This window comes from Ornithorhynchus anatinus, chromosome X2 (genome assembly GCF_004115215.2).
Source record: "Ornithorhynchus anatinus isolate Pmale09 chromosome X2, mOrnAna1.pri.v4, whole genome shotgun sequence".
Taxonomy (NCBI): Eukaryota; Metazoa; Chordata; class Mammalia; order Monotremata; family Ornithorhynchidae; genus Ornithorhynchus; species Ornithorhynchus anatinus.
Genome location: NC_041750.1, coordinates 9,932,760 through 9,950,382, shown reverse-complemented (window position 1 = coordinate 9,950,382; position 17,623 = coordinate 9,932,760). Strand labels below are relative to the sequence as shown.

The 17,623-nt window shown below is 45.7% G+C and overlaps 1 protein-coding gene across 1 annotated transcript; it reads right to left on the bottom strand.

The window, feature by feature from the left end:
• Nucleotides 1–213: 213 nt before the first annotated feature.
• On the bottom strand, nt 214–9,901 carry SPC24 (SPC24 component of NDC80 kinetochore complex). The gene is made up of 5 exons (XM_029053121.2): nt 9,653–9,901; nt 7,239–7,383; nt 3,443–3,544; nt 486–562; nt 214–372 (listed from the first exon to the last, which is right to left on the bottom strand). The coding sequence occupies exons 1-5, from the start codon at nt 9,810–9,812 to the stop codon at nt 266–268; spliced, it is 591 nt and encodes a 196-aa protein (XP_028908954.1). The 5' UTR covers nt 9,813–9,901; the 3' UTR covers nt 214–265.
• Between the last annotated feature and the right edge of the window lie 7,722 nt (nt 9,902–17,623).

The window sequence follows — 17,623 nt, the reverse complement described above, 5'->3', positions numbered from 1 at the left end:
GATCCTGGGCAAGTCACTTCTCTGGGCTTCAATTTCCTCCCTCCCCCTTACACTGTGGACTGTGTCCAACTTAATATCTTATATCTACCCCCCTCACTTAGTACAGTGCTTGACATATAGCAAAGGCTTATCAAATACCATTATTATTGTCTTGGCCAAGGTCATAAAGCAGGCCAGTAGATCACACTGCCCTCCAGTCACATCCTGAGCCAATTACTTTGTTAAGCAGTGAAATCCTTTATTCATCACCAGTTCCTGAGGCAAGTTACCACTGAGTGTTTATCAAACTCCACAGGTAGTCACTGACAAACTTTTTCGAATGCTGCGCGCTGTCAATGTGGATGGGATGGGCAATTTCAGGACCATGATGAACTGTAGACATAGTTAATGAAAATACTTCCATTTATCACTCCTCTCACTCAGAGGCCCCTCTCCGTCCTTCCCTCCCTTTCCCATCCCAGGGAAAAGTCTTCGGAAAAGGATACTTCCTTTGATTAGAGTTGGTTCACATTCAAAATCCCACTCGATTTTACTGATTCGGTGGTAAAGCTGAGTCATGTATCTGTAATATAAAAGACAACAGGTTAAGGGATGAAAATGTAATCCAACCTCTTATTTATCCTAATCATGTATCCCCTCAAAACCCACGTTCTTCTTCGTAGATGCTGTCGAGTCGTTTCCAAGTCATAGCGACTCTATGGTTGTTTTTCCATAGAGTTTTCTTGGTAAAAATACAGAAGGGGTTTACTATTGCCTTCTTCTGCGAAGTAAAACAAAGTCTCTGCCGTTGTCTCTGATCAACATTTTGATCACTTGATCATCCACCTTTGACTCTTTCCCATGCTGTTGCTGCCCAGCACAGGTGAATCAACTTTGTCTGATGCTTCGGCTTAGACCTTTCCATTCTGGGTAACCCTGAGTCTCTCTCAAAGGCATAGCTCTAAGCTTCATTAGCGTATGCAAACTCTCCTGCCATGGTAAGGCATTGATTCAGTTAATAGCCTCTCAAAAAAACTGGTCTCTGAATAAGTAATTTTTCATCAAAAAGGGAAAAACACAAAATTAAAATCCTGAGGATTCAAACATAAATAAGTCAAAATAACAATTTCAAAGAATTATGATATTGCAGCCATACATATTAAAACTACTGGATTCAAAGCTCTCCACCAGGTGTTTGCTCCTTACCCTTACTCTTCTTCCATTACACCCCAGCTTGCACTCTTCACTCCTATCTGTGCCTTCCTCTGAACTCCCACCTTCAAGATCGGAAAGAGCACAGGCCTGGGAGTCAGAGGATCTGGATTCTAATTCTGGCTCTGCCACTTGCCTGCTGTGTGACCCTGGGCAAGTCGCTTCACTTGTGTTCCCCAGTTTCCTCACCTGTAAATTGGCGATTTCAATGCCTGTTGTCCTTCCTACTTAGAATGGGAACTCTGGTTGGGGGAGGGACTGTGTCAGACCTGAATACCTTGTATGTACCCCAGTGCTTAGTACATAGTACACTTATATACCACAATTATTACTCTACCCTCCCCTTCCCCTGCATGGAATTCCATTTCCTCTCAAATCTGCCAAACCGTACCCCTCCCCATCTTCAAGGCCCTCCTAAAAACCCACCTTCAGGAGGCAAGCCCCAGTTAATCTCCACCTTTTGTCAGGTCACCCCCTTAACCCTTAAATTCCCATTGGTTTATTCCACTTATTTATTCCTATTTTTTGCCTAACATCAGTTTTTTTGCGAGAAAGTACATAGTATGGTGCTCTGCGGACAGTAAGCATTCAAATACTATTGATTGAGATGTTCTCAAGAGAGCCCTGAAGGTGGGGAAATACATAGTTTGGCTGATTTGAGAGAGAGGAGGGAAGGGTTTTTTTTGTTTTTTTTTTGTTAAGCTCGTACTACGTGTCAAAACCTGTTCTAAGCGCTGGGGTAGGTACAGGTCAATCAGGTCGGACACAGATCCTCTCCTGCATGGGGCTCACATTCTAAGTAGGAGTTCCATGCAGAGGGAAGGGGATGCGCAATGCATCAGGGGTGGAAAATTGGGAAAAAGACTCTATGGAAAAAGAATGAGAGTGGGGTACAGATGCATGTAGTATGGTGTCACTACACATCTACCTCTGGTGGCAAAATCATCCCATCCTCCAATGGGGAAAGAGCTGCCTGAGACCGGGCGCCTCTGTGTCCCATTTCCACAAGCCATCCTCCGTCAGGCTGGATGGCCTCGCCCGGGGCTGGGACCCGCGGGCGCTCCTTGAGATGCTATCCTTTCCAGTTGTGCAGTAGGATACACAAAGTTAAAAATCCACCCTCTGCACGCAATAGGTGCTCAAAAAGATACAATACTGAGTGAGCCCCATGTAGACTGTGAACCCCATGAGGGACAGGGACTGGGTCTGACCTGATTAATTTGTACCCCAGCACTTGGAACGGTGCTTGACACAGAGTAAGCACTTAAACAACAACAATAATAATAACGTACTTCAGCTTACTTAGCGGAACTATCATAGGCATTCCTGCCAGAATATGTTTTGGAAAGTGATTTGGACAGCATGTGACAAAAGAATAGGGGAAACTCAGTTGCCATAAAGTGACACTGCTCTACATGAGAGTGCTTGCTTCATCAAATCACTGTATCACTGAGCAACAAGATTTGTAATTCATTAGCACTGGACAGGGAACCGATTTCCCCCGGTTTAAAGTTGCCTCCATTATTTGCTAGAAAAGTGAACCTTAAGCAGTTGCAGATTGGTTGTTTAACTGTATGCTACCAATGAACTTCAGATAAGGTGACATAATGCAGAAAATGCATTTCCTTTTCACAACCTTTTTGAATTTCACCCAATGTGATAGAAGCCATGTACTGTTTAAATTGTTTATGGACATCTTTCCCATGACCCCCTCATTTCCCACTGAAACAATGGCAGACACTGATTTCTTTTTTTGGGGAGGGGAGGATTTCATAGGGATTTGCAGAAACACAAAGATCAATTTGTATGAGAAATAGTTTCTGATTGCTTCTAACACTTAGGAAAGATAACATGATTTATGTGGGTGAAAAAGGAGCTTACCAGTAAGTATGGAGTATTCAAAATTACAAAAGCTTGCCTGGAATACACCACCTTTAAATAATTTATATTAATGTCTGTCTCCCTCTCTAGACTGTAACCTCATTGTGGGCAGGGAACATGTCTGCTAACTCTATTGTATTGTACTCTTCCAAGGGCTTAATACAGGGCTCTGCATATAGTAAGCCCTCGATAATTGATTTAAAAGCAATACTATACAAAGCATGAACACATCCTCTTAACCACGAAAACAATAGTTTGCAAATGCTAATATGAATAAACAAGCTCTCTTACAAACACATCTGTAGGCATTTGGAGGGGCTACTGATGTTCACTGGAGACTCCAGAGCAAAGTACACCCTGTGGAACTTACACTGTTGAAGGAATCACAGCAGTATCTTCACCTACTTCTTCTTCTAGTCTTTGGATCTCCACCTCTATGTCCTTGAGCTCTTTCAGCTCATTACTTAACATAGTACATCAGAAGTCAAGGACTAAGACTCCACAATGACACAATGTTTGCCAGGCCTGTGTAAATCCCCCACCCAGCTCAAGCAAGGTCTTATTCCTTGTTTGGTGATTTCTAGAAACAAGACCCACCTAGAAAATATTTTCCCCAAATACTAAAACCTCTCCTGCAGAACGCCTTCGTAAGAAATTCCATACAGCTTTTCCCCTTCGACCCTGAAATGAACTGGGTACATTCAAAACTTTTAACATTAAAGAGAGATGTGACTATTCCCTTTCATCATAATTTTAGTACAGCTGAACCTCTCCAATAAAGGGCCCCTTCCCACTTGATAATTTCAAACCTACTGAGACAGCCCTTTCACTGGTTTAGCTCTTACAGACATTCATTGTCACTTCCAGACAGAGAGATCAAATTCTGCTGAAGGAAACTCTGCTGCTTTTTCCCCTAAAAATTGCAGCTCTCCTTTCCAACTCTTCTTCTTACACTCCCCCCCCCCCCCCCCCCCCCCCCCCCCCGAGAACCTCCACAACACCACCCTTTCCTCTAGAAACTTCCAGTTTCTAGAGAGTGGAAGTAGAGGTTGAGGAGGAAGGTAATCTGATTGTTTTTGCTGTTGAATTCTTAAGAAAGATTTCTAAAGTGCTCTTTACCCTTTGATTTTCCTGTCTGCAAAGCATGAACCCTCGGGGCTGAGAAAACAAGCATAGTAAAGTGCTGAATACCAGTTGGTGTGCTGGTGAGGAAGGAGATTCAAAATGAGGGCATGGGGGGAATGTTTCCCTCTTCATTCCCTTTAAAAGCCAAATGAAGTAATGGAGTTTGGATACCGGGATCTGGCTCTTAGCAGGGAATGCTCTGCTAGAGAAGCAGCCTGGCTCAGTGGAAAGATCATGGAGTCAGAGGTCATGAGTTTGAATCCCGGCTCTGCCACTTGTTAGCTGTGTGACTGTGGGCAAGTCACTTAACTTCTCTGTGCCTCAGTTACCTCATCTGGAAAATGGGGATTAAGACTGTGAGCCCCACGTGGGACAACCTGATTCCCCTGTGTCTACCCCAGCACTTAGAACAGTGCTCTGCACATAGTAAGCGCTTAACAAATACCAACATTATTAATGCTCTCAAGCCTCATTACCTGATGCCCAGACCAGTCTAAAGGAGAGGGAGAACTGGGATTTAATTCCCATTTTACAGGATGAGGAAATGGAGACACAGCAAAATCAGGCGACTCGCCCAAAGATCTCACGGCAGACAAGAGACAAAACTGGGATTAGAATCCAGGTCCTCTAACTCCTGAACCCATGCTCTTTCCGCTAGGGTACAATTAATGGTATCTACTGAGCGCTTACTCTGTGCAAAGCACTGTACTAAGCACTTGGAAAAGTGCAATACTATAGGGTTGGTGTACACAATCCCTGCCCGCAGGTTTATAGTCCAGAGGGGGAAGATAGACATTAAAGGTTACAGATTAGGGAAATGGCTGAGTGTTAGGATATGGACATAAATGTGGTAGGGCTGAGAGTGGGGTGAATATCAAGTGCTCAAGGAGTACAGATCCAAGTGTACAGGTGACACAGAAGGGAGGGCAAGTAGGGGAAATGAGGGTTTAGACAGGGAAGGCCTCTTGGAGTTTATATCGTTTGGGGGGGCCGGGGGGCAGTTCAAAGTGGGGGAGAATGATGATCTGTCATATTATGAAGGAAGAGGGAATTCCAGACTAGAAGAAAGTCGTGGGCAAAGGGGTTGGCAGTGAGATAGAGTGAATAGGTTGGTGTTAGAAGAGCAAAGTACACAAATTGGGTTGTAGTAGTTGAGAGGTAAGGTAGGAGGACTGGGGAGATTCAGAGTGAATGCTTTTTTTAGAAGAATGATTTGAACGACAGAGTGAAGTATGGACTGGAGAGGGGAGAAGCAGGAGGCAAGGTGGTCAGCATGAAAGCTGATGCAGTAGTTGAACAGAAAATGATACATGTTTAGATCAATGTAGTACAGGTTACGATGGAGAGAAAAAGGTGGATTCTAGAGTTGTTGGGAAGGTAGAACCAACAACTATATCTCCAGCCCTGATCGCTCTCCTCCCCTGCAGTCTCTTTTTTTCCTCCTGCCTTCAGGACATCTTGATTTGGATGTCCCACCGACACCTCTATCTACACTGGCACGTTGTAAGCACTTACAAGACTGTAAGCCCGTGATTAGACTGTAACCCCGTCATTGGGCAGGGATTGTCTCTATCTGTTGCCGAATTGTACATTCCAAGTGCTCAGTAAAGTGCTCTGCACATAGTAAGCACTCAATAAATACTATTGAATGAATGAATAAACCTCAAACTTTACATGTCCAAAACAGAACTCCTAAAATGCCTACCCAATTCCTGTCCTCCCTGTGTGATTTGCCCATCACTGTAGACAGCACCACCATCCTCCCTGTCCCACAAGCCCATAACCTTGGCGTTACCCTCAACTCATCTCTCACTCAACCCACACATTCAAATCTTGCCAATTCAACCTTCATAACACCACTAAAATGCACCCTTTTCTCTCCATCCAAAATTCCACCATGTTGATCCAAGCATTTATCTTATCCCACCTTGATTACTGCATCAGCCTCCTTGCTGACCTTCCTGCCTCCTGTCTCTCCCCACTCCAGTCCATATTTTGCTCTGCGAACCAGATCATTTTTCTAAAACAACGTTCAGTCCATTTTGCCCCCCTCCACAAGAACCTCCAGTAATTGCCCATCCATCTCCACAAACAGAAACTCCTTACCACTGACTTGAAAGCACTCAAATCACCTCGCCCCCATCTTACATTGCTGATTTCCAACTACAAACCAGCACATTTGATTCCTCTGTCTCGCACACCGACCCCTTGACCACATCCTGCCTCTAGCCTGGAACTCCCTCCCCCTTCATATCCAACACACCATCACTCTCCCCACCTTTAAAACCTTATTAAAAATCACATCTCCTCTGAGAGTTCTTCCCCAATTAAGTCCTCATTTCCCCGACTCCCTCTCTCTTCTGAGTTGATCATACACTTGGATTTGTGCCCTTTATTCACCCTAACCTCAGCCCCTTATGTACATATCCATAATTTTTTAATGTCTGTCTCCCCCTCCAGATTATAAACTTCTTGTGGGCAGGGAATGTGTCTACCAACTCTGTGGTATTGAACTCTTCCGAGTGCTTAGTACAGTGCTCTGCACACATCACTCAAATACGACTGACTGATTTATTTGTAACAACAGGATTTGGTGACAGAATGAACAGGATAGAGGCTACACAGTCTCTACCCAGAGGGCTAACAAGACTCCAATTCCTACTCTGATAACTTTCTGAGAGATGGGAAGCTCTGTACCCATTTGGCTTTACCGCTGTTCCACCTGCACATTCTGCATATGAACACTGTCCACGAGAGGAGGAAATTTCAATAGAACTGACAGTGTGAAAAGCCAGAAGGAGTTGTCATGAGGAAAGACTGAGGAATTGGATACCATACAAAAAAATACCCCCAAATTTGTCTACCATACATACACACATCTATTACACACAAAAACTGCCTCTGCTTTGTCTAAAAGAACCCAGGTGATCAAATTAGGTCTCCCCTGTTTTGTTATACATAGGTTTTGACATATAAGCGTATCTCAAGCTGTAGGTCTTTAGCTGTGGCTGCTCCATCTAAACTCTTGTAGTAAAGGATATTTGAGCTCGGCTTTCAGACTGGCATTCTTCTCAGTTGCTTCCTGCAACTCCTTTTCAACTTGCTCCATCATGGAGACAGTACATTGCATCTCTTCTCTTTTATCAAGAAATTTCCTGGCCACCCCTTCCTCCAAAGCTAACGCATCTGCAGACAAAAGGACACTTATGAAAATCAGAGAGAGAGAGAGATTCACATTATGAAAATGAAAGAGAGAGAAAGAAAATCAAATTGCTTTTGTTTCCTTCTTTATTGGCAGTGTACTAGGCAGCCTATCCAGTAAGTGGGCCCTAGAACAAATGTGTTTCTCCACACACACACCCCGGCCCCAAAAGGCAGTGGACACTATTTCCCTGAATTTAAAGGCCCCAGATGATCTCCACTCCTTAGAGGAAAAGCATTCAGAGAAACACTGGGGCCCACCTCAAAACAGGTCACTGAGGGCTTTTGGAGGGGGGCAAGAAAGAGGAAGTGCAGTGAAATCAATCATATTTATTGAGTGTTTACTTTGTGCAGAGCATTGTACACTGAGCACTTGGGAGAGTACAATACATCAGAATTAGGAGACATGTTCCCTGCCCACAATGAACTTACAGTCTACATAATCATAGTTATTTGATAGTGTGAAAATAAGAACATAAATAATGCTCTTCTGGAGCCAAACTAAATGGATCATCCTGGCTCATGTTCTGTTGCCGCTGCTGGAGACAGAATATTGTAGGGTTGGTGTGATTGATGGCCCAAGAGGAAAGAGCACAGGCCTGAGAGCTGAAAACAGTGGGCTCCAATCACAGGTCTTCCACTCGCTTGCTACAAGACCTTGGGAAGTCACGATTTCTCTGGACCTCAGTTTCCTTACCTGTAAAATGGGGATTAAACACCTGTTCTTCCTCCCCTTTAGACTGAGACCCCCAAATGGGAGAGGGACCAAATCTGATCCAATTAAGCCCCAGCAATTGAATACCACTATCATTCACCTTGAGGATAGGCATCAATTTCATATGCCTTCTCCCCCCGACCATGTGTGTTACCTGTAGTTTGTTTTGAATCTCCAAGCGTCAATGGGTGACCCCTATCCTGGTGGTGTGGGATCTGGGAAACAATGCAGTGTTCAACTTTTCCACACCCTTCATGAGTCTGTAAACTTCAATCCAGTTCCCACAGTAGCCTGGGTCTTTACACACTTTACAAGTCACCCTTGTCTAATAATGTCTAATAATGACAATGTCAAACATGTCGAACATTGACTGCGGTGGTGGTTATGTGAAGCTGTTCCCCTCCTAATTGAGGAAACAGACAAGGAAAAGTGAAGTGGCTTGCCCAAGGTCACAGTAGACAACTGGCAAAGCCGGGATTAGAACCTAACACCCGAGTCACATCACCCCAACACCCTCCTTTAGCACTTATGTATATACTTAGAGAAGCAGCACGGCATAGTGAATAGAGCACTTGCTCGCTGTGTGACCCTGGGCAAGTAACTTCACTTCTCTGTGCCTCAGTTATTTCATCTCTAAAATTGAGACCGTGAGCCCCACGTGGGGCTGACACTGTGTCCAACTTGACTTGCCCGTGTCCACCCCAGTTCTTAGTACAGTGCCTGGCACATAGTAAGTGCTTAAGAAATACCATAATTATTATTTTATTACTTCTCTCCCCCCACCCCATCCTTGGCACTTTTTTTAATGGTATACTTGTTTTGATGTCTATGTATTTATATTGATGCCTGTTTACTTGTTTTGATGTCTGTCTCCCCCTTTCTAGACTGTAGGCCCGATGTGGTTAGGGATTGTCTCTCGCTTACAGTTCTCTGCACACAGTAAGCACTCAGTAAATACAATTGAATGAAGTGGCAAAGCCGGGGTTAGAACCCGGATCCTCCTTACTCCCAGGCCTGATCTCTATCCACCAGGCCACACTGCTTCCCTACCTTCAGTGATTTAGATTATTGGTTGTAAATCTTTTTATGCCTGTCATCCCTTCTCTCCCTCCTCCCCCCGGTAGTGAAGATGCCTTGCGGGCTGGGAAATAGGTCACTTCTTTGTTTCGCACCCTCCAATCGCTGGGTCCAGTCGTGGACTGCACCCCGCGGACGCTCAGTCGATGCTATTTTTATTATTATTACTATTACTACCACTAATAATAATGATGATGTTGGCACTTGTTAAGCCCTTACTTTGTGCCGAGCACTGTGCTAAGCGCTGGGGTAGATACAGGGTTCTACCCTGTAGGGTAGATACAAGCGCTTAGTACAGTGCTCTGCACATAGTAAGCGCTCAATAAATACTATTGAATGAATGAATGAAAGGGTGATCAGACTGTCCCACGTGGGGCTCACATTTTTTAATCCCCATTCTCCAGATGAGGGAACTGAGGCACCGAGAAGTGAAGTGATTTGCCCCAAGTGACACAGCCCCACCTTTGAGTTTCCGGCTAGCGTCGTCTTGGGTCTCCAGCAGTCGGTCCCCTAGCTGTTCTTGCCGTTCCAAGAGGCGGCGCAGCAGGGTCCCGGACCGGTTGGCATGGAGGAACTTGAGCAGCTCCTGGTTCACCTTCTCGAGATCAGAGAACGCTGCCATGATCGCGGGAAAGCGAGGGCGTCCGGCAGAGCGCCAAACATGGGCCGTTGAAACGCCGAACTTCCCCCTTCCCCCAACCCCCCACCTCGAGCCCGCTAAAACTCAAAGGCCACCAAATCCCGCCCACCTCTGCGACTCCATTGGCTCGCTGGATCCACACTGGCCAATCAGGTCCGAGAGAGATTTTTCTGTCCAATCGCGCCCTTTCCAAGGCGCATGCGTTGTGTTGCCAGTCGTCGCCGGGGAGTTGGATTCGGAGGCGGGGAGCTTCGCGGGTCGAGCTCTACGCTGGTATTTTCCGCTAGACTTCGTTCAGTCGTATTTCTTGAGCGCTTACTGTGTGCAGAGCACTGTGCTGAGCGCTTAGGCTGTCTTATCTCTCGGTTTAATAATTGGTGTTTGTTAAGCGCTTACAGGGAAGCAGCGTGGCTCAGTGGAAAGAGCACGGGCTTGGGAGTCGGAAGTCTCGAGTTCGAATCCAGGCTCTGCCACTTGTCAGCTGTGTGACTGTGGGCAAGTCACATAACTTCTCTGGGCCTCAGTGACCTCACCTGTAAAATGGGGATGAAGACTGTGAGCCCCACGTGGGACAACCTGATAACCCTGTATCTCCTCCAGCGCTTAGAACAGTGCTCTGCACATAGTAAGCGCTTAACAAATATCAACATTATTATTACTATGTGCAGAGCACTGTTCTAAGCGCTGGGGTAGATCCAGGGTCATCAGGTTGTCCCACGTGAGGCTCACAGTCTTCATCCCCATTTTACAGATGAGGTAACTGAGGCACAGAGAAGTTGAGTGACTTGCTCACAGTCACACAGCTGACAAGTGGCAGAGGTGGGTTTACCGACTAGGAAACCTGGGTTCGGCAGGCAGCTAAGTTTGCCGAGTCAGTTGAGAGCTCACTGTGCCTAGGGCGGGGGAGCTTACGAAGGAAAAATAAATCAATGGTACTTACTGAACGCTTATTACGGGCAGAGCCCTGTACTGAACGTTTGGGAGAGTTCGCTAAAATAGTAATAATAATAATGTTGGTATTTGTTAAGCACTTACTATGTGCAGAGCACTGTTCTAAGTGCTGGGGTAGATACAGGGTAATCAGGTTGTCCCATGTGAGGCTCACAGTCTTAATCCCCATTTTACAGATGAGGTAACTGAGGCACAGAGAAGTTGAGTGACTTGCCCACAGTCACACAGCTAACAAGTGGCAGAGCTGGGATTCGAACCCATGATCTCTAACTCCCAAGCCCGTGCTCTTTGCACTGAGCCACGCTGCTTCTCTACAGAATTAGCAGGCAAGTTCCATGCCCACAGTGAGTTTACAGTCTAGAGGGTATTCATTGAGCATTTACTTCGTGTAGTACAGTGCTCTATTGGGATTGGGAGAGTATCCGGCTCCGCCACTTGTCTGCTGTGTGACTCTGGTCAAGTCACTTCACTTGTCAGTTACTTCCTCTGTAAAATGGGGACTGTGAGCCCCATATGGGATAGGGACTGTGTCCAACCTGATTAGCTTGTATCTACCCCTGCTTTTTACACCAGTGCCTCGCATATAGTGAGCGCTTAAATACCGTTACAAAAAACAGCAATTACAAATAGAGTTGGTAGAGATGTTCCCTGCCCATAGTGAGCTTTCAGTATAGAAGATGAGTTTATGGTTCTTGAAATTCAGTGCTTAAATTTTTCAGAATCCAAATACCTTTTAGTAAGCATATAAGTCCCCGTTCATCTATAGAAGTTGCTCCATTCCCACACACTCGCATAAGAGATTGAAAATCAGGAAATGGACATGAGTTAGTGGGGATGGTGGGGTGGCGGCCTGCAAGGAAGCCTGGGGTTTCTGGGTGAATGAGCCCATGAATGTATTACTCTCCAAGTTTATCTAGCTCCTTTCCTCCAAATTTCAGGTAAATCATGATGGATAGTGTACTTCTTACAAATTGCCAGCAAGTAAGAGGTGGATACCAGATAATCAGGTCAAGCACAGTCTCTGTTCCACATGGGGCTTATAGTCCAAGTTATGTGGGAGAACAGGTACCTAATCCCCTTTTTACAGATGAGGAAATTTAGGCACAGAGAAATTAAGTGATCCATCCAAGGTCACGCAGCAGACAAATGGATTAGAACCCAGATTCTTTGACTCCCAAGCCTATGCTCTTTCCATTAGGCTACTCGGCTTCACTGCATAGTCATTTGCCTAGTATGCCAACTCTTGGGCCCTCTGGGTTTATTTGTGAGGGAAGTAGTGACTCAGGATTTAAATTTGGTTGGCCGTTTCAGGATCTAAAAGTCAATTCCTTTCTTTAGTTGGTTGAAGGAGAAGTAGCTGAGAAATGTCAATTTTGGCTGGCAGTTGGGAAGGATATTCAGGACTCGCTTCAATCCCTAAAACAGTGCTTTCCAACCTTTGAAAGCACTACTCATGTGGTATTTGACCCCCTGGTAGGATGGGGCAAATGGTACAAAGAACTAAAACAAGCCATATATTCAGCCAGTCGCTAAATCTTATCGATTCTATCTCCACGGCATCTCCAAAATTTGCTCCTTCCTTTCCTTCCAAACTGACCACTAGTTCAACCACTTATATCCTATCTTGACTACAGCATTAGTCTCCCCACACATCCATACTTCACTCCGCTGCACGGATCATTTTTCTCAAAAAAAATTGTTCTGCACCCACCTTCCTGCTTCCTCCTGACTGGAACTCCCTCCTCTTTTAAATCCATCAGGCCTCGGATCTCCCCAGTTTGAAAACCCACTTCCTCACAGAGCCTTTCTCTGATTAAGCTCCACCTTCTCAAGTTATTTCTAATCAACAGGGAAGCAGTATGGCCTAGTGGAAAGAGCCCGGGCCGGGAAAGCAGAGGACCTGGGTTCTGATTCCGGCTCTGCCGCTTACCTGTTGTGTGACCTCGGGCGGGGCACTTAACTTCCCTGGGCCTCAGTTTCCTCATCTGTAAAATAAGGCTTAAAAACCTGTTCTCCTGCCTCCTTAGAGCGTGAGCCCGTTGAGGGGCAGGGACTGTGTCTGACCTAATTATCTTGCACTTACTCCAGTGCTTAGTACGGTGCTTGACCCAGATTATGCATGTAACAAACACCACCATTATCATTAACTAACTTGAATCTTTAGCACCTGTGTTTTATACACCCTAGCACTTATGCATATTCTCAGTAGCGGGCATGAGCACCATGCCCTTCTGTCAGGGAGTCATGCCACAGCCACCCACTCCCCTGGGTTCCCACACTTGTCTTGCACCAGCATGGAAAGGAAAAGGCTGAGCTATACCTTTTCAACTTTCAGAATGTTGGGAGGCTGTTGTGAATGTTGGTCTCTGAACAGTCCCTGCTAGAGCAGCGTGAAGTCTGAAACTCCGCTCCTTCAGCGGCAATGTTCCACAGTTCTTACTTTATTGTTGTCCTTGTCTTTTTATGTTGTTTTTCTGTTTTTATTTCAAAGTCCATTGTGTGGGTCACCAGCCCCTCCCTCCACCCTTATTCACGGGTCATGAGCCCTTTAGGGGCCAGAGGTCATGAATAAGTCTCATCCTTGTCTTTTTTTTTTTTTTTTTTACCAGTTTTAACAAAGTGCTTTGCAAACAGCAGGTGCTCAATACATTTTATTGAATGATGCATTAAGAGTCTCAACTTAGGTGAATTTACACTTATTTATCTATCCTTCTAAACTTTTGCTCAGAGTAGCTTGCAAATGGTTTGTGTCCCCATTGTTAGATTAAGAGCTCCTTGAATAATAATAATAATGTTGGTATTTGTTAAGCGCTTACTATGTGCAGAGCACTGTTCTAAGCGCTGGGGTAGATACAGGGTCATCAGGTTGTCCCACGTGAGGCTCACAGTTAATCCCCATTTTACAGATGAGGTAACTGAGGCATAGAGAAGTTAAGTGACTAGCCCACGGTCACACAGCTGACAAGTGACAGAGCCAGAAGTCAAACCCATGACCTCTGACTCTGAAGCCCAGGCTCTTTCCACTGAGCCACGCTGCTTGAAGGTTCATGTTCCTTATTCAAGAATGTTCTCCCAAATGCTTGGTACCAGCATCGAATAGATGCTCAGTAAATAGTATTGATTGATCGATTGATTGGTTTACTAAGGGGCTTGTCACCTGGTGTCACCTAATATAGCACTGCTCTTTTATGAGGTCAGACTGGCCAAAACTATGCTTCCCAGCTTCAAAATCTTAGTCAATCTGTAGTTCATAAGGAATGTTATATGCAGTAAATTATATATAAAGCATGTATATTCAGTGGGTACATGTGAACTTTTGTATTTAAAGAAGTTGCTATGGAGTTACTTCAAATGTTTTACCTGTTACTTCCTATTTTTCAATATTAAAATAATATTTCTAATACTCTGCTCTTTGTCACCAAAGAGCCTCTTAGTGTTTTACAAACATCTCAATCTCATACAACTAATGGATCTTATTGGATTATTTATTAAAGGTCTGTCAGAACTGAATGGTAAATAAAGGGAAGTGGCTCATTCTACTAATAACCTACAGGGGTCAGGTTCACGGGAATCTCAAAAAGATAAACCTAGGGCTTCAACTATGGTGTGCTGGTAAAAGAAAGAGGAAGGTAGCTGATGGTGGAATTGTTAATATTCATTCATTCAATAGTATTTATTGAGCGCTTACTATGTGCAGAGCACTGTACTAAGCGCTTGGAATGAACAAGTCGGCAACAGATAGAGACAGTCCCTGCCGTTTGACGGGCTGACGGTCTAATCCGGGAGACAGACAGACGAGAACAATGGCAATAAATAGAGTCAAGGGGAAGAACATCTCGTAAAAACAATGGCAACTAAATAGAATCAAGGCGATGTACAATTCATTTACAAAATAAATAGGGTAAAGAAAATATATAGTCGAGCAGACGAGTACAGTGCTGAGGGGATGGGAAGGGAGGGGGGAGGAGCAGAGGGAGATGGGAGGAAAAGAGGGTTAAGCTGCGGAGAGGTGAAGGGGGGGTGGTAGAGGGAGAAGGGGAGCTCAGTCTGGGAAGGCCTCTTGGAGGAGGTGAGTTTTAAGTAGGGTTTTGAAGAGGGGAAGAGAATTTGGCGGAGGTGAGGAGGGAGGACGTGGCCCAGGGGTCGATGGCGGGATAGGCGAGGCCGAGGGATGGCGAGGAGGTGGGTGGCAGAGGAGCGGAGCGTGCGGGGTGGGCGGTAGAAAGAGAGAAGGGAGGAGAGGTAGGAAGGGGCAAGGTGATGGAGAGCCTTGAAGCCTAGAGTGAGGAGTTTTTGTTTGGAGCGGAGGTTGATAGGCAACCACTGGAGGTGTTTAAGAAGGGGAGTGACAGGCCCAGATCGTTTCTGCAGGAAGATGAGCCGGGCAGCGGAGTGAAGAGACGAGCGGGGCGAGAGAGGAGGAAGGGAGATCAGAGAGAAGGCTGACACAGTAGTCTAGCCGGGATATAACGAGAGCCCGTAGCAGTAAGGTAGCCGTTTGGGTGGAGAGGAAAGGGCGGAAAGGGTTAATATGTTGCTTCTATTTTATACAGTGGTAATTGCAGTTGATGAGCGGTTAACCCTTAGAGCCCAATAGTAGTAATCAGTTGATCAGTGGTATTTAGTGAGTTTACTGTGTGCAGAGCACTGAGCTAAGCATTTGGGAGAGTATCCCGGCTCCACCACTTGTCTGCTGTATGACTTTGGGCAAGTCACTCACTTCCCTGTGCCTCAGTACCTCATCTGTGAAATGGGGCTTGAGACTGTGAGCCCCATGTGGAACAGGGACTGTGTCCAACTCGATTTGCTTGTATCCACTCCAGTGCTTAGTACAATGCCTGGCACATAGTAAGTGCTTAACAAAGACCATCATTATTATTATTACTGCAACACAACAACCTTGGTAGATACAAATCCTGCCCACAGAGAGCTTAGAGTCCACAGGAGGACAGAGGATAAAATAAATTACAGATAGGAGAAATGGCAGAGTGTGAGGATATGTACACAAGTGCTGTGGGGCTGAGGTTGGGGTGAATATCGAGTGCTTAAGGGGTACAGATCTGTGTGCATAGGTGACAAGGGAGGGTGGGTGGGGAAATGGGAAGTCGAGGAAGACTTCTTCGGAGGAGATGTGAAGGTGAGGAGAGTGGTGGTTATCGCCAAGATCCGCCCTTTCCTCTCCATCCAAACGGCTATCTTACTGCTACAGGCTCTTGTAATATCCCAGCTAGATTACTGTGTCAGCCTTCTCTCTGATCTCCCTCCTCTCGCTCCCCACTCCAGTCTATTCTTCACTCCGCTGCCTGGCTCATCTTCCTGCAGAAACGCTCTGGGCACATCACTCCCCTTCTTAAAAACCTCCAGTGGTTGCCTATCAACCTCCGCACAAAACAAAACTTCACTCTAGGCTTCAAGGCTCTCCATCACCTTGCCCCTTCCTACCTCTCCTCCCTTCTCTCTTTCAACTGCCCACCCCGCATGCTTCGCTCCTCTGCCACCCACCTCCTCACCGTCCCCCGTTCTCACCTATCCCGTCTCACCTATCCCGCCATCGACCCCCGGGCCACGTCCTCTCGCGGTCCTGGAACGCCCTCCCTCCTCATCTCCGCCAAACTAATTCTCTTCCCCTCTTCAAAACCCTACTTAAAGCTCACCTCCTCCAAGAGGCCTTCCCAGACTGAGCCCCCCTTTTCCCTCTGCTCCCTCTACCCCCCAACCTCTCCGCAGCTAAACCCTCTTCTCCCCCCCATCCCATCAGCACTGTACAGGTCTGCTTAGCTGTATATATCTTCATTACCCTATTTATTTTGTTAATGAGATGTACATCACCTTGATTCTACTTATTTGCTATTGCTATAATGAGATGTTCTTCCCCTTGATTTTATTTATTGCCATTGTTCTTGTCTGTGTCTCCCCCCATTAGACTGTAAGCCCGTCAAAGGGCAGGGACCGTCTCTATCGGTTACCGATTTGTACATGCCAAGCGCTTAGTACAGTGCTCTGCACATAGTAAGTGCTCAATAAGTATATTGAATGAATGAATGGTGGATTGTCAGATATGACGAGGGAGGGAGTTACAGGTCAGAGGCAGGATGTGGGCAGAGCGTCGACAGCAAGATAGATGAGTTCAAGTTATATTAATAATAATAATAATAATAATGTTGGTATTTGTTAAGCGCTTACTATGTGCCGAGCACTGTTCTAAGCGCTGGGGTAGACATAGGGGAATCAGGTTGTCCCACGTGGGGCTCACAGTCTTAATCCCGATTTTACAGATGAGGGAACTGAGGCACAGAGAAGTTAAGTGACTTGCCCACAGTCACACAGCCGACAAGTGGCAGAGCTGGGATTCGAACTCATGAGCCCTGACTCCAAAGTCCGTGCTCTTTCCACTGAGCCACGCTGCTTCTCCGATAGCGGTTGGAGGTACAGTGACTGGTGTTAGAGGAGTTTCGGAAGGCTGATAGTCTCTCCCTTCACCCTCTCAGCTAAAAGCCTAAGAAATCTGAACCAAGAGCCATCATAGCAGGCATTTGTCCAGACACAAGATCTGCCCAAACTGAGGTCTGTTTTTTTGTTGTTTTTATATATAAGCCTGGAGGCCCAGAATCCAGGCTTGTATTACTCCTCGGTTGGGAAGAACATCAGCTGTGGAGGTCATCATTATTTAATATTTGATCCTGTGCAGCAGGGCAAGAGAGGGATTTATCAGTTGTCCTCAGAGCCAGATTTGATTGTGTCCAGTAGCAAGGAATTTGGAAAGAAGTGGGGGCAGGAACTGAAAATATTGAAAATCTTCAATAGGACTGAAGCCTGGAGTTCTCTGGGATAAGAATGTGGGG